Source organism: Micromesistius poutassou, assembly GCF_964030765.1.
Source record: "Micromesistius poutassou genome assembly, chromosome: 8".
Classification (NCBI taxonomy): Eukaryota; Metazoa; Chordata; class Actinopteri; order Gadiformes; family Gadidae; genus Micromesistius; species Micromesistius poutassou.
In genome coordinates this window covers 8,615,497-8,638,704 of record NC_140278.1, presented here as the reverse complement: position 1 = coordinate 8,638,704, position 23,208 = coordinate 8,615,497, and the positions used below count along the sequence as shown (strand labels likewise).

The window sequence follows — 23,208 nt, the reverse complement described above, 5'->3', positions numbered from 1 at the left end:
TGCTTGGACTTTTTTCTTCTAACATCAATCCGTTTCCGCCTTCGCGGTGACGTCACGATGCTTGACGTCACCAGCTGTCACAACACTGATCTGATGGCTGAAGCGGAGAACACAGACGTAACGATGAACTATCACGGGGAATTTGAAAAAAATGACCGGAAGAATAGTCGCTATCCATATTGTATAGTTTGGACCCCTATACCAATATTATCGTAAGTACGTGTGTGTGCGTTGCTGTGTGTGTCAAATACCTGGCTAGCCTGCATCTTAACAGGATCACGTTAGCGGAGCTATACTGCTCGCTTTGCTCACGACCGTGCTGGCTATGCGTAGCCTACATGCGTTTTGCCAATATATACATAATATATTTATACAAATGTGGACGCAGCGATTGAAAAGATGGAGTATCCACATTGACATGATGAACGTTGTCCCTGCACGGGGCCTCATTCAGGTGGGTGCTGCCCCTCATTGGTCACATGGGGATCTGCACCTCCTCAGGGATCATCAGAGACTTTGCAGGGTCCTACTTTGTCTCGGTGAGTAGAGTTTGAGTAGGTATGAGTCTTGTTTTTGCTTCCACGTTTTGGATTGTTAGGATGAAACTGCATATATCCCCACAACATAGTAAGCTGCAGTAGCCTAGTACACTTTCACTGTAATAAATGAATCCATAGTAATGGTAATCAATAACCTATTTCACGCTTGTTTAGGGACTTGTTGCAAAAGATTTTACTCTTACAAACCACAGTTCTTCATACATGGCCCGTTGTTCTCTTCTAGACTACATCTGTGCCTTAATAATCCATTTAACCCATTGATACACGCGATAGAATCTGTTAACAAACTTAAATTAAAAAAAATTACTGGCTTTCTCATTTTTAAACACTTTTCTTTTTCAGGAGGATAATATGGGCTTTGGTCGGCCTACAAAGTGAGTTACTGCATGCTATGTTTTATTTTCTATTGAATTCAACTTTAATACGTGGGTGCAGCACTATTCACAACACGAGCCATTCTGCCATTCAGGTATTGGAGGCTGGACGTGGACAAGGTGTGTGGCAGCGGCCCCGCCACATGGGACAAAGCGGTATATGACGCGTCTGAGGAGTACAAGTGCCGGCCGGTATGTTGAAACATACTCATTCTCTTATCATGACCTTTGTGGAAAAATGTCTCTGTTGTGTTAACCTTTGAATTTCAATATAATTTCAATGTAACTTTATATGCATATGAAACCATTTTCGATGTAATGATTATGTGTTTCAAATATAACTGAAACCCTGAAAATTATCATAATAATTAAATAAATGAACATGACAACAGAGCGAGGCCTTGTACCTTTTGTCTTTATTTCATTAAACATAATTGGTGTGTATTAACTAAAACATTTTTGTTGTTACAGCACAACCTGTGCTGTGATAACTGCCACTCCCACGTTGCCATGGCGCTGAACCTTATGCGCTATGACAACAGCTCATCCTGGAACATGGTGAAGCTCTGTCTGCTGTGTCTCACCCATGGGAAATATGTCAGGTACAGTTGAAACTATCGAAATACTAAATGATGTATACATCTGTAGTCAACAACAATACATACATATACAAAACGTTGCCACACCAGAGCCTAAGGCATCGTCAAAACCTCCCTAGAAAACCCAAAGAGGTGGATCCTAAGTGGTTCTAGTATCAGGTGATCGCACCAAACCCAGAAACATATGGCTGAGAGAAACGCTGTCATCACTCTCTGTTGACCCAGTTCGAGAAGCGCTGGGCTTACAGTTTGCTGCTCCTACATTCTCCTCCCAGGGGCCATAAGTCTTTAAACAGTAGGGAGCCGTGTAATGGATCACTGACAGAAGTGCTCCCCTCAAAGGCCCGGTAGAGGTCACCTCTCCACCCAGGCTTTCTCTGGCAGGGAGCAGTGGGAGAATGGAGGGGAACAGTCAGTGGGACCTTGGGTCGGGGGGGATCCCACAGAGAATTGCTTTCTATGGGTTGAAAGACCCTCCTTCAGAGAAGAAAGACAGAATATGCAGATATTCTTGATGGAGGATGTATTCGGCCTCTCTAAGACACACAATATACTATATACCGATGTGTATGTTTTGCTAAATCTCCCCCCCCCCCTCTCTCTCTCTCTCTCTCTCTCTCTCTCTCTCCCCCTCCAGCTGTGCTGCCTTCCTAAAGACCTGGCTTCCCTTTCTGATGCTTACTGGCATCATCACCACCTTCGCTTTAACTCTCAATCTGCAGTAATCCCTCAGTACCTGAACATGGATGAAATATAGACTTTATTTCCATTGCGCCCACCCAACCCACATTTCATTGGACTGGTCTTCAACATATGCCTCATTACCTTCAGTGTTGAGTTTCCTTCAAGTCATTCTGAATGCTGTAATGAAGAGATACAGCGTATAACATAGAAAAGCATATGTTAATGAGAGAATATAGCTGCTTCAGTAGATATTTTAAACATATTTACTTATTTAGTATCAAAGAACAAAAGTATAAGAAATTATGTAGCGGCTTGCAATTGACTTCACAATATATTCACTCAACAAAATGTCATCCAAACTGTCTTTTGAGATAGATTTTCTTGTTTTGTTTAAATGTTCACCATTTTCCAGATTTTTTAAAAATTTGTTTATGATTATAAACATGACTTCTATTATGTTAATGTTTTCATTTTAATTATGAAGTGATTTGCAGTGTGTATATTTCCGATTTTCGTATATATTTATTAAGATAAATATTTCAACAACGTACATTATTTCAAGTCTTTTCTGCATAGGCTGTCATTAGTGTGGATCACAGTGCCCCTGCAATCGCTGTAGCTTTAAGAGAGCCATGGGGCTGCAGCATTCATCCACTATTGTGTGTGTGCGTGATATGAACAACCATCCACTAACTGGAAGACCTAGTCCCTGAGACGCACAGAGGAGGAAGGGTCCTCACACTGGCTGTTTGGACTGAAGAAGCCGTATCTCTAACAGGATCTGGGTATAAGAAGCTTAATTTGTTTTCCGCCTTCATCCAGAAAAAGTTGCTACTACTTCATGGCTGACCACATAGGCATGTGTTTGTTTACGTTTTGTGTGCTATTTTTCTTTGTGACACCATACCAGTGCATGGAGTGTCATTTTGGCTGCACATGTTTTGCAGCCACAAACACAGTGACATGTGTTTCTAAAGATCTGCGCGCAGTGCCGCTAAGTATTCCAGGATATGCAAGGACACTTATCGTCACAGGGAACAGCATACCTCAGATTGGACCGGATTCATTCCCAGAATTGGAGAATGTCACCAACATCTGTCTAAGCAATAACAGGTGAGAAGATTTGTTGTCGATGTCGATGTTGTCTAGGGATCTGAATTCATATTTTTCTTAATCTCATAAACAAGAAAGAAGCAAGCCTGTGTAAATGTGTCTTACTAACCCTATACAAGATGAATGTATTTAAAATGTGCATCAAGATTTGCTTTCTAAATATCGATAAATTTCAATTTAAAACACCAAAAAGTTCCAACACAGTAATGTAAAGAGGAATGCCCTCTCCCAGGATCACAGAGCTGGGCGCCCACACCTTCTCCTCCATGACCAGTCTGCGCTCCCTGGACCTCAGCAGCAACCCGCTGGCCCTGATCCACCCAGAGGCCCTCAGCATCCCGGGCAGCCCCCTCCTGGAGCTCAACCTCAGCCGCTCGCTCTACAACAGCACCTCCCTGACGGACCTCACCACCGCCGTGCGCTGGGGCGGCCTGGCCGGCTTGATCCTCCTGGACCTCTCTGGGAACCGCCTCGCTCGGCTGGCCCCGGACACGTTCTCCCACCTCCCCGGCCTGCAGCACCTCCTCTTGCCCCACAACTCCTTAGTGTCCGTCTACAACGGCACCTTCTCCGGGCTGCACCGGCTGGAGCTGCTGGATCTGAGCCACAACGCCTTCGGGGCGTTCCCAGCCGAGGCCCTGGAAGAGTTCGGGAGGCTTGGGAAAGCACGCCTCCGGCTGGGGAGGAACCCATACCTCTGCTCCTGTGAGATCCACCGTTTCGCGGCGTGGCTCAACAGCTCCGTGACCCCCATGGTGGTGGACTCTAATGACGTGCGGTGTGCCTCACCCAGAGGGCTGCGAGACGCCCTCCTCAGTGGGGTCCAAGTGCGGGCCATGGGGTGCAGGGTCCCGGTTCAAGCGGAGGCGGCCGAGGAGGTGTCACTCCAGACGTCCTACGTGTTCCTGGGCCTGGTGCTGGGCTTCGTGGGCATGGTCTTCCTCCTCGTCCTCTATCTCAATCGCAAAGGCATGAAGAAGTGGATCACAGAGACGAGAGAGGCCTGTCGAGACGTGCTGGCCGGGTACCACTACCGCTACGAGATCGACTCGGACCCCCGACGCGGGCAGCCGTCGGACGGGGACGGTGCGGGGAGGGGGCGTTTTGGATCGGCCCCAGCGGCTCGGCTGACCCCTGACACGTGTGATGGCGGTCAGATACCCACAGACACGCGGCTCAAGGTGACGGTGGCGGCACCTGGGAACTAGATGAAGAGCATATGTGCAAAACTTGTGTACGGTATCTGTGTTCTTGTTTTTGGAGATTTTATTAATATTGTAAAATGGGATAAAAATAAAAAACATCCAGGAATCACTTTTTTTTAATGTATTTACGGTAGCTCTTTACTATATAATATCAAAATGAAAAGATGAATAGATATATCATAGATGTTCAGTTCACTTAATTGCATGAAATAACCATATAAAGTATTTTTATTAAATGTAAGCTGATTATGTAAGCTGATCTGTTTTGTATATTCAAAATATGAATGGATATACATGATGTCCAATAACAATGTCGCCCTGCAGTTCATCTTTCTAATTACTCTGTTTGTTAAAAACGAAGACAAGTAAGTCACCACCGTCATGTGAGTGGCCTTTTGGTTTACAATAAAACTATAGGTTGGATTTTTCGCTTGCATCTTTCTTCATTCTACTGGAAAATGTTAGCTTGCCACAACTCAATGCATGCACATATTCCTTATAAATAGCTAATATATAGAGATATCTCGTGATGGGGAAACCAACTTTTACTCACATTCCATCAGGTAATATCTCGTGTCTATTCATATATATATAAAACCCTAACCCTGTTATTCTGCTTCTTCAACACACGCGCCAAATGCGCACGGACCAATAGGTGATGCGCTTTGATTTTGGACTTTTTTCTTCTAATTCATATCCGGCAGCGTGACGTCACGATTTACCTGTGGGTGGGTGAAGGGTTTTGGAATTAGCTGTAGCCGCAGGTAATAACCCAGCACTGGAAGACTCGGGAACCCAAGCCTGTGGTGTGGAATTAACCCAAAAAGGACACAGTATTGATCGGAACCGGTGGCTCGATGAGTTGTGTGTACTCTCTGTTTGGGCTTGCTCGGAGAGACTCACATATTCCGACTACTCGAATGCCTTCTTTCTTCTAAGATCGAGAGAGAAGTTTGTCTTTGAGACTTCCGCGGTCTCTTGGTCGCTGCTTAAGTTATCCGGGCAAAAACAAATCCAGACTTTCCCGCTTATGCGGTAAGTTTATGTTTGCAAGAAAATAAGATAGCCTACTGTTTAGCCTGATTATTAGTGACGCGATTATTGCCCGTGTCCTTAGATGTACGCCAAACAATACCTTTCTGGGTGCGACAAGTGAACCAAATGATCATCAGGGCATCCATCAACGAAGTCTTACTAGTGTATCTGAACCTATGAGTGCATTGAACTTTTTTGATACAACTATTACCAAGCTTTGGTCGCATACCCTCTTTTCTGCCTGTGTGAACGGCTAGTTTGGAATGTGAGTCTGCTGCAGGTCTAAGGGGAGGTCTCTGCCTGATTTATAACTTGACCCTCTCACACCAGCTCCTAGGCACTCTTGCGCCATGCCTGGCCACAACACAGGGGCATCCCACACGGCCCGCCACCATAAAACACACATTCACAGCTCCCGAGCAGAGCGCTACCGCCAGGACCGCAATGTATCCAGGGAGAGCAACGCCAGCCAAGAGTCCTACAAGGACCCCCACCGCGGAGAGCGCACGCAGGACCCGCAGCACGTCTACCCCTCTCGCTACTCAGAGAACCCCCACGGCCGCCGGGGCCACGGGCGCAACACCAACGGGAGGGGCTCGGAGACCATCGGCTTCATCCCCGGCTCGGCGGACCACGCCCCCAGCGGCCGGCACGCCTGCGGCTCCTGCACCTCCATGGGCTGGAGCGGCTGCAAGGCCCTCATCTGCTGCGTGCTGACCTGCGGCTTCTACGGCAGCCGCGAACCCTGCCTGCCGGTGAACGAGAGCACCACGGACCCCCCGTCCAAAGCGGGCGGCGGCGAGGCTCACGGGGCCAACGGCGTCATGGACCTGTCCAACCCCACGTGCGGCATCGCCCTGGAGCCCGTCCGGCCCGCCGCCAAGCCCTCCAAGCTGCCCACCAGCGACAGCTTCCGCTACCCAGACGTGCGCATCGGGGGCCACACGGTGGTGTACCCCTACCCGGCGCCCAAGCACGCCCACAAGAGCAGCAAGGGCGGCGGCAACAACAACAGCCAGCGGCCCGTCAGCGACACCAGCGTGTACTCCCGCGAGGACCTGGACCTGGACGACCTGAGCGACACGGGCACCGACATCGACTCGCTCATCACCAAGAAGCTGCTGGAGCTGTACGCCCTGCACCAGATCGACCAGCTGGCCAAGTGCACCTCGGACTCCTCCTTCTCCCGCAAGACCAACGAGATCAGCGAGCTCATCTACAGCATCGCCCAGGACTACAACCTGGAGAAGCAGGAGGCCGAGTGCAAGCTGGTGCACGGGGTCATCCGCATCAGCACGCGCAAGAGCAAGAGGAACAAGAACCCCCCGCTCCCCTCCGCCGTGGCCACCGCCCCGCAGCGGCCCCACGCACGCAGCGACGGGACGCTCCCCGACAGTGGCAACGAGACCATGACCTTCATGAGCAGCGACAGTAAGATTGTTTTTGGACAGAACACTCCTGGCGTAATGCGTTATGTGGACCTGACGCCACATGACGCTACATACTAGGACTAACACTACTAGGAGCCAATACTGCGTTATGCTACATACTAGGCCTGGGACTAACACTACAAGTACCTTATACTACATACTAGGCCTGGGACATAACACTACATGGTAGGCCTGGGCCCTAACACTACATAACACTACATACTAGGCCTGGGACATAACACTACATGGTAGGCCTGGGCCCTAACACTACATAACACTACATACTAGGCCTGGGACATAACACTACATATTATTACATACTAGGCCTGGGACATAACACTACATAACATTACATACTAGGCCTGGGACATAACACTACATAGTAGGCCTGGGATATAACATTACATAGTAGGCCTGGGACATTCCATTACATAGTAGGCCTGGTACATAACACTACATACTAGGCCTGGGACATAACACTACATGGTAGGCCTGGGCCCTAACACTACATAACACTACATACTAGGCCTGGGACATAACACTACATAACATTACATACTAGGCCTGGGACATAACATTACATAGTAGGCCTGGTACATAACATTACATAGTAGGCCTGGGACATAACACTACATGGTAGGCCGATAACGATAGTGAAACTATTAGATTTCTTATCATTTATAGATAACCGGTGACAGTCCTACAAACACACACACGACCCACCACACCACACATGCTATCTATGCAGCGTCTTTTGTAATGTTGATCATTTTTTACATAGTCAATCATGAACCGTGTTGCTAATGGGCATTTGTGGAAGTGAACACAACATATTTAGCCATGGAATATTGTTATTACAGTAATGGATATCACAACATGCTCTTCTAAAATACCGTTGCCAGTAGCCTCGGTAGTGACAGTTCATACGGTGTTCCGACCCACAGTGCCCGAGGTGAAAGTGTCGGAGCTGACGTCTTCAGATGAACTTGCGAGGAAGATGAGATACTACAGCGGAAGAAGTAAGTTCATGTGGTGAAGAGTACCATGCCGTGCTGGTCAACCAAGGTCCACTGTCCAATAACGTGTTAAAAACCCAGTAGTGTATGAAGTAGTAAGTATCATGTGACGGAATGAGCAGCAGTATGAAATGGGCCGATGCTGTGTTTCATCGGTAACCGGGTGAAACGGCCGTAGGTGAAGCGTTGGTTGAGACGAGCAGATGTCAGTGTTCACCGCCCCCCCCCCCTTCTCTATGCCTCCATCTCTACTTTCCAACATATATCATACAAATGGCTTTGATGGCACTGCCAAACACTCACAAAAAAAAGAAAATCCCCTACATTCCTTCCTATTCTTTCCATTTCTATGTTCAGTCTCTTACTCGTTTAGCTGACTCCTCCTCCTCTTCCTCCTCCTTCTCCCACATTGCACCTCGCCCCCTCTGGCTCTGTGGGGGGTGGTGCACTGCATCGCCAAGCAGATCAAATCCCTTAAGTATACACCATATAGCGCCCCTTGGTTCGTTAAGCAATTAAGCAAACATCTTGGGTTACAGATGATTTACGAGACAATGGCCTCTTTTCTTGGGGGGCGGGGGGGGGGCGGGGTTGTTGTTGTTGTTGTTCAGCTGTTCAATCTGTGACAAGAAGGTGCTTATCCTGTTACACACTAGGCCCCGGACCAACATCTACCAGGACCTTCAGACGGTATCACGAAGGCACTCCTCGTGTTACATGTCTTTTGTGAGAGTTCCTGGGTGCTACATTATTCCCCCTGCCCGGGAATGTGCCAGGGTCCCACGCAAAAACTATAATTGCTTATATTGCTGCGATTTTACTACAATGCTGGAAAGATGTAACGAGGACTTTTGAGGGAAAACAAAATAATCCGTTTGGCTGCAAACTTATAATTGCTTGGCGCCTAGATAGCTCAGCGGGTAGAGGGAGTACCATTTAAGGCTCAGTCCTGATCTCAGCGACCCAGGTTCGATTCCTGACCCTGGTCCTTTGCTGTATGTCCTCCCCTCTATCTCCCCTACCTTCCTGTCTTTCTCACTCAATCATAAAGCATAGAAATGCAGCAAAAAATTGCCGTGTCGGGTCTCGATTGGCGTTGTAACACCGCCCCCCGTCCTGCTTCCCCACAGCACTCTCGTCCAGCTCCTACCAGCAGGACACCCAGACGGACTCCTCGGGAGCCCCGCTGCTGGAGGTTCTCTGAGCGGCCTACCGCTACTGAGAGGCCCTTTTTTACTGCTTCCCTCAAGCACCGCTGTTCCTGCAAGGTCACTCTTCCCGCTGACGTTGTTTTAACCTGCCTGCATGCGGAGCTGATGCTGTTACTGACGCGCCGGGGAGCGGTGGACGTTTGTCAGCACTAAGGATAGTTAGCGCTGCGGTGCCGCAAGGAACGTTCTAGCCCCAGTGGCGTTTACGTCCAGATGAACCGAACCGCCAGTATTCCGTGAATGGACTTCTTATTTCTTTTTTTTACTTGTATACTTCGATCCAAGTTTTTTTGTTTGAATACAGGGAGCAAACCCTACACCCTAATGCTAAGACACATGGCGTTACTCTGCGTCCGGTTCTATAGGACGGACCCAAAGGGTCGTGTGGTACTAGGTTCTGCCCTTGTATGGGGGGAGTTGAACGGGTTGGATGACCATTCGTCCGTCTGGAGCGTATTTTAAATCAAGACAGTTCAAGCACAGAACTGTAAGCCATATTTTGTACATAAGTCCATTTTTTTTTTACCAAAATAAAAAAAACAACTGTATATAACCAATGCTTTTTATATATGAGACAGAACTTTATGGTTCGCAGGTGTTGATATTGGCAATGCTCGCCCGTACAAAGAGGAAATGTTGTACCTGATCAAATAAACAATAAGTACAATAATGTGTCTCATGCTTTGATAATGAAGGCATTTTAACGAGCTACACCACAGAGCAGGGAATCCTTATGTGTACTGTCAGGTCTTTATCGTCATCACCGCTCCTTTCTTCATCAGCCTTGTGGTAATTTTCCACACACACACACACAGTTCCCATCGCTGGTGATCTGTGGGATTTCACATGCTTAATGCTGCACCGGTGTATGCTTCCACCAGCGCTGCTAGCTTCCGCTCTCCCCTGGATCCCTGAGCCACAACAGCCTTCCTCCGCCCTGAGTTGGAGGAGGAACTTGTTTGGCTGGTTCTGACAAAGGAAAGGAAATAAAATCCTGGGGTTTGTCTCTGCAAAGAAACACGGTAGAAAAATAACCTTGTGACAAGGCCATTTATTTTAGTATCCTGAAGCAGTGAGTCTAACCAGTTGGGAAGTATCAACCGTTTTGAATGGGTCCATAATAGGAGAAAGATGTTCTCATCCCTCCAGTTTTCAGGGTTGCCTTTATAAAATAATTTTAAAAAAGTTTACTTCCAACAATGAAAAATTAAATAGTTTATAAACCACAGCGTCCAGTTTTACCCATGTCCATATGACATCCACAGCTGATATTGAACATAGTGTATGTTAAATACTGCTGAGGTAGGTAAAACAAGCTGCTTACACCGACAATGCAGGGCAATGTCCTTGTTTGCACATTTTAAAAATAGGATGATGGCTAGATTCCCTCTGTAACCTATCTCATGTGCAACAATAATACAGTGGACCTTCAGATCCATGGAAAGAGAGCCCTGTGTCTTTGTGGATGTGTTCCACAGTAACTCTGAGGAACCCTGTGCCCCCTCTACCCCCACCCCCAGCACCACATTCCTGTTTTACCTGTTGAGATATCCTGCAGTCAGTCAGTGTCACAACATCAGCCACCGCAAAACACCAAAGAGTTGCACACTCTTTGGTGAAAGAAGTGCCCAAAACAATTAATCTTGTGTTGGAACAGGAGAAAGAAAACATTGACTGTTCATTTGAACCCTTCCTCTACTGTGGATTTGATGCATAGCCTTGGTGGTTGAAATCATTGTTTTTTAAAATATTTTTTGGGGGATTTATTTTGTTTCTTCGTTTTGGGATGATTTTCATTTGCATGTAATGGTGTACAGAAAGGGAAAACGTACTTTCGATTTTTTCGCAGTTTAGATGCATGTGTGTCAATTGTTTGCTTCAAGGCTTGTGGCTGCAGCCCCGTGGAGGGAATAATGTGGAGGAACTACCACAAGATGGAGACAAAGTTCAATGGGAAAAATGCACCTGATATTTGACATGGGAAGATAAATCACTAGCTCAATATCTTTACAAATATGTCCCCATTCTAAGACATGTCTAAGTCATGAAGATGGGCCATACATGCAAGTTACATATTTCATTCTATGTCCTCATGTTTTTCAATACAGACAAATCAATTTGTCATGAACAGAAAGGGAAAACTAACAAGAACCAGTGGCTGTGTCATTGACCCAGTTGGAGGAGGAAAAGGAGTTCACAGCTGCACATCTTTGATACCAACAGCACAAATGTGTCTGAGACATGGTTGATATTGTGTGGTTACTTTCTTCTATTTTTAATAGGATTCAGTTTTATATCTTATGTTTTAGATGAAATATATCTAATATATATAGATCATATATATGATCAATATAATATGTATGTATGTGTCATTCAATACATTATGTAAGGTAATAAGTAATTTACATACAATGTTTATTTATTTTACTCTGATACCCAGTGTGTCTGAACCACAGTAATAGGATATGCTTGGCACATAGGCTTTTTTGTCAGTTTCAATCCAGGACTGCAGTTTTTTAGTGTACAAAAAATATATTTATTTTTAGAAAATATCTTGAAAAAAATATTTACAACAAACATAAGGCAAATTCTATTCTAAATCCCAAAGTAAGTTATGGAACTTATTATTTCATACCATTTTGAGAGTTTGCTACTATTGATCTCAATTCATTTAATCAATAAAGACATGTACAGTGACCTTCCATCGAATGTAAATATGACATGGTTGTATGCAACGCAAACTTTCACCTATTTTATGTGACAAAGGTGCATGTGAGAACGTTTCTTGTTCATCAACGTCATCTGTACAACAGCATGTCGACCAGCAGCTCCACTAGATCGGCCTGGCCAATCAGAGGCCGGAAGAACAGTTCAGTGAGGAGCGCGGGGGTGATGGTCTGCAGCATGGACGCCGCCAGCAGAATGCGTGCAAAGCGTCCGTGGTCCTCTGGGTGGAGGGGCTGCCCCACCTCTTTCAGAGCCTGCTGAGCCTCCTGCTGCAGACCTTCAATGAACAGAGCTGCGTTCAATTCTGGTACGTCTGTTGGAAATAGATGGAAATAGAAATGGATGAGTGACCTGGTTTGTTGGAAGGCAGTAGTCCCCCCCCCCCCTGGTTTAACATTTGGGTTCGCTGAATATGAAGATTTTACATGAATTGTATCGTAGTTCAGTATGAACACTTACCAGGGTTAAATATCAGGGTCCCTTTGAGGTATGCATACTCCTTCGGACTCAAATCCAAACTGCCAAACTTCTTGAGACAGGACTTAAGTTTACTGACCCCCGCCAAGGTCGGCTGCTCTCTCTCCATGTCCAAACTCTCCTGACAGTTCAGCAGGATCTTCTTCAACATGCTGTCTGCCGGTGTGTCGGTCACCTCAAAGCAGACCCCTTCCTGGGCCAAACCCAAGATGAAGAGCGGCGCCCAGCACTTCTGGAGGAGTGAAAACTGATCGTTGAGTGGCAGCTGGTTAAATGCCGGCAGGTTCTTCATGAAGTGGACAGTTTTAACCAGCACTGTGGATGCTTCCTGGCAGGTCTTCGAAGGCTTCTTCAGGCAGACCCTCCGTCGCCGGTCGCAGTGGCACGGATGAGAGAACAGGCTGTGGTTCAGGTTGCTCTGTCGCGGGTCCCTGTACTCCATTTGGCTGAGGATGTTGTATAGGATAGCGTTGGTGTTTCTATCTCTGTGTTCTGTACAATGGCACGCGGTATCCATGTCTGACGCTTCTCTGTGGTCCTCTGTACGATAAGGTGGAGAGATGCTGGTGGAAATGACCTGCTGTCTCTGAGCATGTGCTGCAGTACCTTTCGCTCTACCTTCTTATTTATAAGGCCGGCCTATTCTGCGTGTTGGACCTTGACTTGTCAATACTGTGGACGAAAAAAACAACTGTGCACCGCCATGCTACCGATGGTCATGTCATGCTGGTGCCTTATCACTGGAGAGGAACTAATGAAGTAATCCCTGGGAGCCTTGGGGGGGTTAGGCCTTATCTTTCATTTGTGTCATTAACCCAGGCCGTGCAAGCCACCAAGGACTGCGAAGGCAATCAACATAATCTAACTGTACCTTTCCAGCTCACACCTACAAGGTGGAATGAGGCCAACACAGAGGGAGCAATGACCGATAGGTAGAATCCTTGAACATTGGTGGTAGCAGTCTCTCTCAAGAGAGATAAAGAGAGGGAGAGAGAGAGAGAGAGAGAGAGAGGTGAGAAAGAGAGATCAGTAGTACTATTATTAGTAGTACTACTCAGAGAATTAAAAAAAATAGAATATATATATATATACATTATATATATATATATATATATATATATATACATTATATATATATATTATACCTTTTGATTCCATGATAAATGTAGTTGTAATGAAAAGCAGTCTGGCTTGTTATCTCAGCGGTGCCTAGCACAGGGGTAGCCCGGATTGATAAGCCAGTGACTTTATTGTTCATAGTGCGCCTAATACAAAAACAACACAACATCATCAGACACAGCAGGGACTTGGTACAGAACAAACTATATCAAGGACAACTCTTTTTCCCTGATAACAGCTTATTTTCCCTTAAAAGAGGCATTTGGGAGCAGTTAGGTGTGCCAAAGGGAGAGCCACCTGGTACAACATGACACACTGAGTCAAGGCCAGTTCACCAGGTGAATGACAGCAATAAAAACATTTATGTCCAACAGAAACAACTGGTAGCACTAGTCATTGAATAATTGTTTCTTGTCCCCTGACGTTATGGTCTCCTCACAACATGTCAACAGGAAGTATTGCATTTGTGCAGCCATATTTTTTTTTTTTGTCGTATTTGTATTTCTTACCCACTGTTGGATCGTTTGATTATATGCTGAGAGAATTCCTTTTTCAACGTTGAGAATATTTTCAACGTTGCTGAAATTGTAATGCTAAAAAAAAATGCATGTTTGTATGTACATTATATATGTATGTATGTATGTATGTATGTATGTATGTATGTATGTATGTATGTATATGTATAAAGAGTATGTATGCAAGTATGTATGAATCAATGTTTGTATGTACATACAGTATGTATGTACTGTATGCGTATGTATGTATGATTGGATGCATGTATGTATGTATGTATTGTATGTATGTATATACAGTATGCATGTATATGCATGTATGTACACTATGTAGGTATGCATGTATGCTCTCACACAGGTAATTATCTTCCACTGACCTATTGTACACGCACACGTCCCTTCATCTGTAGTAACCTCAACGTTGAGGTATGCTGATGGTTGTAAATGCTTGTGCTGATAAGACACGTACATTTATTGGGCCTGGGAGCAGGCAGAGACGGGCACGGAGGCCAGACACTTATCAACACCTAGTAAAACATATGATATGGTCTTCATTTCTACAATTAGAAATCGAGTGGCAGAATATTATTGTCATCTTGTTGTTTTTAATTCTCTGTTTTTTTTCTTTACAATAACAATAACCCATTTTATTTTAAGAAGTTTTCGAGACACACTAAAACAAACAATATCAAATAATAATGATAATTAAACATGTCTTATCTGATATGTTGCACATGTTACACATAATATTAAATGATGTGTACTTTTTTTCATTTTGTTTGCAAATATTACGCTTACATTCATCTTTTGGATGAATGTCACATTAGTAGTAATAGTAGTAATAATGCCTAATGAATAAAGGAATACGACAGTAGACATTTTTAAAAGACTGCTGAAATCTTACATTTGACCTCCATATCTATTCCTTTCCAGATATATTATTTAACCAGATTTCTACTTGGTGTGACCTGCCTTGGTCAGGCAGAGGCTGCCTGGCCTTCACTTGGCCTTGAACCTGAAAGGTTAGCGCAACACAAACCGCTCCACGGATGCCCCTCTCTGAGGTCATTGACCCAGCAGCACAAGACAGAGTGCTTGTGAAAGCTTGCAGAAACCCTGTCAGTACAGGTTTTCTGTGGGCTATTCCGGTCCGAGCCATGTGAACGACCGATGTGTCGCAAAGTTAAGGTCGTTGGAAGAATCTAGAAATAAACCATCACTTCTATCTGTTCCGTATTTTTATTTTGTCTTACTCAGTAGGACTAATGGGTGTAGGGATGATGAAAAGCCACTAGGATGTGAGAAATTTAATGCAAATTTAATTGTGGACCTAATTGTAAATATTACTGAATTATTTTCTAATCTATTTTGAATCATACCAATTGTACAGAGTTTATGTATTGTTGCTATTGGCTCTAGTAATAGCTAAAGCATAAAGGAGAATGCTGTGTTGAGATTAATAAAGTAGGTTTTCCTTAACATAGAGAAACATAAACTTTTTTATCTGTATGTAACTCTAGCAAAATTGAATGTTGTTTTTTTTCCTTTTCTGTAACTTTACAAAAATACAAACAATGTAGGCCTATCGGTCAAACAGTATAATAATGAAATATGTTTTATTAACTGTACGCTGAATATGAAAACAAATAAACAACATAACATATATATGGTAGGCAGCCTCGCTTGGGTCACCAAAATTAATTTTATCATATTATATGCTAATTAAATAGAAGTCAAATAAATATAATCAAACCAAATCATTATGGGGAAGGCTTAAGGCCTCAGGAATAACCTGAGAAATATCAAATGGTGTTTTATTTTCCATGTAAAATAGTGGCAAGTAGACTACGGAAATACAGCCAGGAAAGTCAGAAACGAATCAGATGAAATGGTGACGTAATGACGTGTTGACGTGACAACGTACAGACGTCGTGACGAGAAAGAGTCCCTTGAAATAAACAATAATGGCGGACGCCTTACCCGTTGTATATTTTGCTGTAAGTAATATACCTGCCATATTCCGTTCAGCGGACCTCAGGAATTACTTCAGTCAGTTTATTGAAAGTGGAGGCTTTCAATGTTTCCACTACCGCCACCGACCCGAGGTCCTCTGGGGATCTGAGGGCCCCCCGGATCCCCCCGTCCCCCGGGGGTCTGAGGATCTACCGGAGCACCCCGTCCCTGACACCAGACCTGAGAGTGGACCGCCGGAGCCCAGCAGCACCGATCAGGGCTCCCAATCACCCGAGACAACAGAAAACCGTTCCGTTTCAAAGAAAAGCGTAAAGTCGTGTTGCTGCATCGTGTCTGTCTTCTCTAAACATGCCGACAGGTTTGTTAAAATGTTCGGAGGAAATCTGTGGATCGACTCGACAGGGAGCTGGCTGTCAGGACGATGTGTTATAAAGAGAGTAAAAGTCTCCCTCGAAACAGGTCAGTAGTAGCCTGTTCCATTGTTTTTGTGAAATGTGAAATTGTACAGTTTGTAGTGTTGTCATAGCCTGGTTTGAATAGTAGACGACATAAAAACCATTAACAAAACTTGAATCGTGTGTTTCAGATGTGGATTCTTTTCCGTATAAAACCAAGCATGAGCAGCGACACCGTGTGTCCCTATCAGACCGCTTCACACACGCAGACTTGAAGGGCTTACCAGAGCTCAATCCGCCTAGCCTGATGCAGAACGGAAACGTGGGGACCACCGTGAAGGTGTTTCTACAACTTATACAGGCATGCCGCCTACCTCCACGTCTCATCAAGAAGTTGGGACTTACTTTCCCTAAGACCAGCTCCAATCGCCGTTATGGCAATGTGCCTTTCGAGTACTATAACACCTACACAGTAGAAGCCTCTGAAGATAGCATCTTCACAGCAGCAGGACATGAAATAGCTGGCCCCAGCGGTGTTGCCAGAAACACAGCAAAACTCAGACAGCCCCGTGGCCAGACAGAATCTAAAGAAACGGAAACCCACCAGGATGATGAGGAAGATGAGCTGTCGAATGCTGATGATGTGAGTTGAAAAATATAATAAAGTGCCATGATGTAAACTAGCCTCGTACAGCCCGACCATAAACCGGAGCTAAGATCGCAAGATTCTGGCTGGCTTTGCGAGGCAAGATGTATACTACCTATGTAAATATATTGAACTAGCCTTAAACTGGAACACTAAAGTAATCAAGAAGTTGTGCATTTCTCACTGAGTCTATCCTTTTGATGGTAGGATGACGACCGCTGCGAGGAATGGGAGCGCCACGAAGCCTTGCATGAAGATGTGACGAGTCAGGAGCGCTCCAAGGAACGGCTGTTTGAGGAAGAGATTGAGCTGAAATGGGAGAAGGGAGGATCAGGCCTGGTGTTCTACACTGATGCCCAGTACTGGCAGGAGGACGAAGGAGGTATACTTGATACCCCATATTGAATATACTGTATATCAATATTCTGAAACCTAAACATATTTGCTATAGATTGGTTTTATATTTCTTAATGTTATTGGTTCTGCTAAGGTTACTTCGAGATGGGTTATTTATGTATGACTAGGACATAAGACCTATTTCTTCCCAACTACTTTGGTATTGATGCTGCATTACCCTGAAATGTGTACAACCAGCTGGGACAAACATGCATACAGACCAACAAAGTATGGCTGTCAAATGGACTTTTCTCACTCTTTCTCAGACTTTGATGAGCAAACAACGGACGACTGGGATGTCGACATGAGCGTTTACTATGATAAAGGTAACTCGCGATACTGTATGTATACATCACTTCTCCCAAGTCTCCAAATAGTACTTTTCAGAAGTCAACACAAAAGAAATACAATGAAAATAAACTCTAATTATCAAGTTCACTTTACACTACTACATGGAATGCAATAGAAGAGACCTCAACTCAGCCTCCCTTCTCTTTGCAGACGGCGGTGACATGGACGCCCGTGACTTTGTCTGCATGCGGTATGACAAGAGGATGAGAGACGGCTTGGAAAACAGATCTGGTCACACTCAGCCCATCGGCAGCTTTGAGAGGTTTACTAAGGTACGGTGCTCTGCCATCTCGTAACCTGGCTTGCTAGATGTGCGTCTACTTTAGGGATGCTGCTTCTTGGCCAGGTCCTGGCTGGAAAAATCTTTTATAAATCTCAATGACATGCAATGATGTGCAATTTAATCACAATGGGTTTTTATGATATGCAATTTAATAACAACAACAAACAACAATGTTGTGTACACCAACACGTCTGTGCTTCTCTGGGTCAGGGCTTTGGCCGCCGTGTGATGGAGAAGCAAGGCTGGAAGGACGGCGAAGGTCTAGGGACCAGCCGGCCAGGAATCCCCGATGCTCTGGAAAACGATGGGCAACATCCAAATTGCAAGAGGGGTTTCGGGTGAGTTGGAATAGACCATAGTCTCTATTCTCCCAAATTCATCTTCCTAGCTGTGAAATTCCAATCAGGTAAACAAGTAAATCATAATCTCTACCTATGCATCTTAATAATACATTCAAATTGGAGGATTGTCTTTCAGCTGTTGCATAGTAACAAAAAAATACTTTCATAAAGCTATTATGTATTTTTCCTTTTGTGTAGGTATCATGGAGAGAAGTTGACCTTGAATACTGGAAAGAAGCCCAGAATCGATTATCATATAAGCACAGTGTACGATCAACCGAAGGACGTTGATAAACCTGAACCCTTATTGAGGCGTCTTCCCACCACTAACATGAAGTACCGACAATGGCAGCCCGGGGGCACTATTGGACCGCGAAGATGACGTTATTTATTATTGTTTTATATTACTTTGCTCTTTTTTCATTTTTATTTTTTCAAAAGAAGTATTTTTGGAGTTGATGTCACTTTACAGCACTCAGATGTTCCGTAGCCTATGCATTAAATTTGTATTTCCCTGCCTCTGGAGTACTATATATAAATCATTCACACTCTCTTACTATGCGTCCATGTCCACGGTGCACATTGTCGGGAAGACGACGTGCACTGTCAATAAGTTCTTTACACTCAACAACCATTTGATCCACCATGGACAGCTAGAGACACCTACAGGACGTCAAATGCAAATGATTGGGGCAAGTCTTAATATTGTACGAAATACATTATATAAAAACGAACTGACGTGTAAAGACTTCTAAATCTATAGTATAGTAAATCTGAATTTGGTTATTTTAAACACGTTAGCGCCGTCATGATATGATAAGCAAAAGCTATAACTATAACCTTATTTGTACAATTGCCCCAACGGTGCTTTTATTCTGATAGCTAGCATTGACCCGGAAGTACTTGCCTATTAATTTAGACTCTTCGTTGTTTACGCGGTTGGTTTACAAAACGTGCATGCACTATATAAACTAACATGTGAGTAAAGGGTTATTAACACAACCGATCTAATGGTTGTATTACAGCTAGTCAGGATCCTTTGCAACCGTGTATCTCCAAGAAGCCCACGATGTGCTTCATCATCCACACTTTTATAAAGTATCCATTTATCGAACTGTTTGATGCTACTTAAGTAAAGTATCCAGTTAGACCGTTTCATTAAAATCCGATGTGTTTGGAAGAACAACTTCTTTTATCGTCACGTGTTGCGGGACATCTGGACTGAATGTTGCCTCTGGTTCTCAACAGATGAGAGGCTGAGACCGTATAGTGGACTGCCACAGTAACAATGGCCAGCCCAGCAGCAGCACCACCACCATCATTGCGCTTCGGCCAGGTGGTCATTGGACCCCCAGGGTCGGGTAAAACCACTTACTGCTTAGGTATGCAGGAGTTCATGAGCCAACTAGGACGAAAGGTGGTCGTGGTGAACATGGACCCGGCCAACGATGGGCTTCCCTATAAGTGTGCTGTAGACGTTTCGGAACTGGTGACCCTGGACGACGTGATGGAAAATCTGAAGCTTGGGCCGAATGGGGGTCTTTTGTATTGTATGGAGTATCTTGAAGCGAACCTGGACTGGCTCGAAAATAAACTAAATCAGTACAGTGACTATTACTTCTTGTTTGACTGCCCTGGGCAAGTTGAGCTGTACACTCACCAAAGTTCTCTCAAAAATATATTCTCACAGCTTTCCAAATGGAATTTCAGGGTGAGTCTCTTCATACATTTTGAAATATTTCCCTCAGATTAAATGACCTGGGTTGAGCCGGTATCAAAGCACATATAACCAACTATTACAAATTATTATGTATTGGCTTCTTGAATTTTAATTTTATCACATGTAAATAACAATGTAGGCTATAGGCTATTTAGTACAATTTCGTAATTTAGAAAAAGCTTCTTTTTTTAAACTTGCACACAGAATTCAGATAAATGAAAATCAGATCGAGTAGGTATTTCAGTATCATGCTGAAGGATGTCTCCTGAATACAGTGGAACACTATCCTGTCCTCTACCTCCACTATCCTGCCCACTACCTCCCTTATCCTGCCCATTACCTCCACTATCCTGCCCATTACCTCCACTATCCTGCCCACTACCTCCACTATCCTGCCCACTACCTACTTTATCCTGCCCATTACCTCCACTATCCTGCCCACTACCTCCACTATCCTGCCCACTACCTCCACTATCCTGCCCACTACCTCCCTTATCCTGCCCATTACCTCCACTATCCTGCCCACTACCTCCACTATCCTGCCCACTACCTCCACTATCCTGCCCACTACCTACTTTATCCTGCCCATTACCTCCACTATCCTGCCCACTACCTCCACTATCCTGCCCACTACCTCCCTTATCCTGCCCATTACCTCCACTATCCTGCCCACTACCTCCCTTATCCTGCCTACTATCTGTCCATTACCTATAATTTCCTGCTGTGTTTTGTAGTCATTTTAACAAAAGTTGTGTGTTCTTTCAGCTGGCTTCAGTCCATCTTGTAGATTCCCACTACTGTGCCGACCCGGCTAAGTTCATCTCTGTGCTCTGCACGTCGCTGGCCAGCATGCTGCACGTGGAGCTTCCACACGTCAATGTCCTGTCCAAGATGGATCTGATCGAGCAGTATGGAAAACTAGGTGAGATACAGGTTATCTAGCTGACCCACCATAGTAATACAGGTTATCTAGCTGACCCACAATGGCAATACTGGTTGTCGAGGTCACCAAAAAAATAAAATAAATACAAGTTTACAACATATTGCACTTTTAAATGTGTGCAACATCAAAGCATATGTTTTAATGTTCTGCCCAGCACTGCTGTTAGTTTGATGTAAAATATACCTTTTGGGTTTGTATTTCACTCTGCAGCTTTCAACTTGGACTTCTACACAGAAGTCATGGACCTCCACTATCTCCTAGACCATCTTGCCTCAGACCCCTTTTTTAAGAAATTCCACCAACTCAACATAAAACTGGCTGAAGTCGTAGAGGATTACGGCCTTGTCTCTTTTGTTCCACTCAATGTTCAGGTACAACCACTGTCTCGATAAATAATATGTACAACACTATCCTTTGACTCAAATACAAGCATTTGAATTAAGCTCGCAATCGAACGTGTCTTGCATGCAATACTAACAGCCACCACATGAGCGCTCGACTCAGATCAATACCTGCGCCACACCTGCCAGGGGTCGTGTGTCATTTTGTTCTGAAATCCTGATATTGCTACGTTTGCTGAAAATCACAATAACAATCTGTGCATAATGTTTTGGTAGTCATTTTAAATCTGATCCACTCATGTAAGATATTTAAACAAATTACGCATTTATAGTAATTACTAACATACGCTTGTACTTTTTCTGCCGTACATTGTTTTGGGCATAAGGAAATGTATTAAGTGTCAACACTATTGTACAAGTATCTTATGCTTGACTCATGACCCTATGCATTTTATGCAGACCTGTGTTGAATGACCAATCATTTATATAGCTTAGCTTCCAATAGTGATTCTGCATACTTTTTAGAGCTTTATTATGCATTCTTGTAACATGTATATTGACAACATTCAGAAATCTGAACATTGAGCAGGTATATCTCTGTCATCCTCCACCCCTGTGCCCCTAGGACAAGCAGAGCATGACTTCGGTCTTGCGGACCGTGGACAAAGCTAACGGCTATTGCTTTGGAGACCTGGAGGAAAGGAATCTGCAGACCATGATGTCTGCCGCTGTGGGAGCCGACTTCCAGTTTGACTCGTATCCTAGACCTTCTTATGACCCATTGTTCCTCCTTTTGTATGAACCAATATGAAGGAGTCGAGGATAGTAATGAAAAACATACATCTTTTTCCCTCCCGATTTCTCATGTGGCACCGGTACTAACACTCAATTTAATTTTCCAATGTGCAATTTTGTTGTGATTTGCTTTAACAATGCATACTGCAGAACTCTTGGAGTGCAAGAGAGGTATGTCAAAACCAAGGAAGCCACCGTGGAGGAGGAAATGATGGACCTGTGAGTAGCGTGGCAGGAATGCAAGAGCAGAAGTGGTAGACGTTTGAGCACTGGCAACACGGGCACCTCATCTCGTTTGGCCTGAATCTCAAGGCTTCAGCACTGAAGCATCAAGAGTGCAGGACCGAATCGAAGCAACGCGCAGCCTTCACGGCTACACCTTCAGCACAGAGTACAAAAGAAGACTTTGGAAAGGCAAAAGTTTGAACTATTTTGTCTCTCTGTGTGTGTGTGTGTGAGAGAGAGATAGATAGACTGTTCATCACATCACAATGGCATCAAAAGGTCCCTCTGCCTATTTCTGTTCTATTAAATGTCTTAATTAGGCATACCTTAAACATGTTTACTTTCTGATGTTTTTGATGGGGGGCCGTAATAAACAATGAACATCATTTTTATAATATCTAGAAATTGTTTGTTTGAAAAATAAAAGTAGTCCCAGAGTTTTTTGTGCACCTTTTTCTGAAGGAAGGGGGGGGGGGGGTATGATTATGCTTTATAATAATTTGTTTATTTTCTTTGTAGATGCACCCGCTCTAGCCATGCTTAGTGGGATGCTTGCTTTGGATTGCAAAATCTGCATAGCGTCCGCCTTGTTTTTGAATAGAACAGCGAATATAAATAAACTACCAAATTAGGCACATAAAAAGCGGTACTGCAGTGTTTGTGTTTCAGTTAACGGACCATAAACAAAAAGCGCCAAACACCAGTGATATGAAGCTCCATAGAACAAGCTATATGG

The 23,208-nt window shown here is 44.4% G+C and overlaps 6 protein-coding genes across 8 annotated transcripts; 5 read left to right on the top strand and 1 right to left on the bottom strand.

The window, feature by feature from the left end:
• Positions 1-91: 91 nt before the first annotated feature.
• LOC311351505 (transmembrane protein 222-like) lies at positions 92-2,667 on the top strand. The gene is made up of 6 exons (XM_084471653.1): positions 92-212; positions 455-539; positions 903-934; positions 1,030-1,126; positions 1,406-1,536; positions 2,171-2,667. The coding sequence occupies exons 1-6, from the start codon at positions 94-96 to the stop codon at positions 2,256-2,258; spliced, it is 552 nt and encodes a 183-aa protein (XP_084327779.1). The 5' UTR covers positions 92-93; the 3' UTR covers positions 2,259-2,667.
• Positions 2,668-3,058: 391 nt separating this feature from the next.
• On the top strand, positions 3,059-4,538 carry LOC311351504 (trophoblast glycoprotein-like; the record flags this gene model as incomplete). Its single annotated transcript, XM_084471652.1, has 2 exons — positions 3,059-3,330; positions 3,563-4,538. The coding sequence occupies 2 exons, from the start codon at positions 3,059-3,061 to the stop codon at positions 4,536-4,538; spliced, it is 1,248 nt and encodes a 415-aa protein (XP_084327778.1).
• An 828-nt stretch (positions 4,539-5,366) lies between these two features.
• On the top strand, positions 5,367-9,288 carry kdf1a (keratinocyte differentiation factor 1a). The gene is made up of 4 exons (XM_084471329.1): positions 5,367-5,570; positions 5,901-7,001; positions 7,945-8,019; positions 9,147-9,288. Exons 2-4 carry the CDS (start codon positions 5,921-5,923, stop codon positions 9,218-9,220), a joined length of 1,230 nt encoding a protein of 409 aa, XP_084327455.1. The 5' UTR covers positions 5,367-5,570; positions 5,901-5,920; the 3' UTR covers positions 9,221-9,288.
• A 2,429-nt stretch (positions 9,289-11,717) lies between these two features.
• On the bottom strand, positions 11,718-13,113 carry nr0b2a (nuclear receptor subfamily 0, group B, member 2a). The gene is made up of 2 exons (XM_084471729.1): positions 12,414-13,113; positions 11,718-12,267 (listed from the first exon to the last, which is right to left on the bottom strand). Exons 1-2 carry the CDS (start codon positions 12,946-12,948, stop codon positions 12,026-12,028), a joined length of 777 nt encoding a protein of 258 aa, XP_084327855.1. The 5' UTR covers positions 12,949-13,113; the 3' UTR covers positions 11,718-12,025.
• A 2,913-nt stretch (positions 13,114-16,026) lies between these two features.
• gpatch3 (G patch domain containing 3) lies at positions 16,027-18,981 on the top strand (the record flags this gene model as incomplete). Of its 2 annotated transcripts, none has more annotated exons than XR_014636736.1 (7): positions 16,027-16,495; positions 16,623-17,074; positions 17,285-17,459; positions 17,740-17,799; positions 17,975-18,096; positions 18,318-18,513; positions 18,647-18,770. XR_014636736.1 is itself a non-coding variant. In XM_084471560.1 (7 exons), the coding sequence occupies 7 exons, from the start codon at positions 16,027-16,029 to the stop codon at positions 18,828-18,830; spliced, it is 1,590 nt and encodes a 529-aa protein (XP_084327686.1). In that variant the 3' UTR covers positions 18,831-18,981. The 2 variants fall into 2 exon arrangements, 1 of the variants encoding a protein (XP_084327686.1); XM_084471560.1 differs by having other exon boundaries at positions 18,318-18,445; positions 18,647-18,981.
• A 390-nt stretch (positions 18,982-19,371) lies between these two features.
• On the top strand, positions 19,372-22,898 carry gpn2 (GPN-loop GTPase 2). 2 transcript variants are annotated; one of them, XM_084471322.1, is made up of 6 exons: positions 19,372-19,426; positions 19,697-20,159; positions 20,934-21,090; positions 21,322-21,482; positions 22,078-22,208; positions 22,398-22,898. In XM_084471322.1, the coding sequence occupies exons 2-6, from the start codon at positions 19,737-19,739 to the stop codon at positions 22,468-22,470; spliced, it is 945 nt and encodes a 314-aa protein (XP_084327448.1). In that variant the 5' UTR covers positions 19,372-19,426; positions 19,697-19,736; the 3' UTR covers positions 22,471-22,898. The 2 variants fall into 2 exon arrangements, with proteins under 2 accessions (XP_084327448.1, XP_084327447.1); XM_084471321.1 differs by having other exon boundaries at positions 19,385-20,159.
• The last annotated feature ends 310 nt before the right edge of the window (positions 22,899-23,208 follow it).

Excerpts from the sequence above, each read along its gene's own strand:
- gpn2 (XM_084471322.1), top strand. The coding sequence starts at position 19,737 with ATGGCCAGCCCAGCAGCAGCACCACCACCATCATTGCGCTTCGGCCAG. Across the intron at positions 21,091-21,321 it reads CGAGCAGTATGGAAAACTAG|CTTTCAACTTGGACTTCTAC; the intron begins GTGAGATACAGG and ends TTCACTCTGCAG. Across the intron at positions 22,209-22,397 it reads GCCGACTTCCAGTTTGACTC|AACTCTTGGAGTGCAAGAGA; the intron begins GTATCCTAGACC and ends TGCATACTGCAG.
- kdf1a (XM_084471329.1), top strand. The coding sequence starts at position 5,921 with ATGCCTGGCCACAACACAGGGGCATCCCACACGGCCCGCCACCATAAA. Across the intron at positions 7,002-7,944 it reads GACCTTCATGAGCAGCGACA|TGCCCGAGGTGAAAGTGTCG; the intron begins GTAAGATTGTTT and ends TCCGACCCACAG. Across the intron at positions 8,020-9,146 it reads GAGATACTACAGCGGAAGAA|CACTCTCGTCCAGCTCCTAC; the intron begins GTAAGTTCATGT and ends GCTTCCCCACAG.
- LOC311351505 (XM_084471653.1), top strand. The coding sequence starts at position 94 with ATGGCTGAAGCGGAGAACACAGACGTAACGATGAACTATCACGGGGAA. Across the intron at positions 213-454 it reads ACCCCTATACCAATATTATC|GTGGGTGCTGCCCCTCATTG; the intron begins GTAAGTACGTGT and ends GGCCTCATTCAG. Across the intron at positions 1,537-2,170 it reads ACCCATGGGAAATATGTCAG|CTGTGCTGCCTTCCTAAAGA; the intron begins GTACAGTTGAAA and ends CTCCCCCTCCAG.
- nr0b2a (XM_084471729.1), bottom strand. The coding sequence starts at position 12,948 with ATGGATACCGCGTGCCATTGTACAGAACACAGAGATAGAAACACCAAC. Across the intron at positions 12,268-12,413 it reads GACCCTGATATTTAACCCTG|ACGTACCAGAATTGAACGCA; the intron begins GTAAGTGTTCAT and ends TATTTCCAACAG.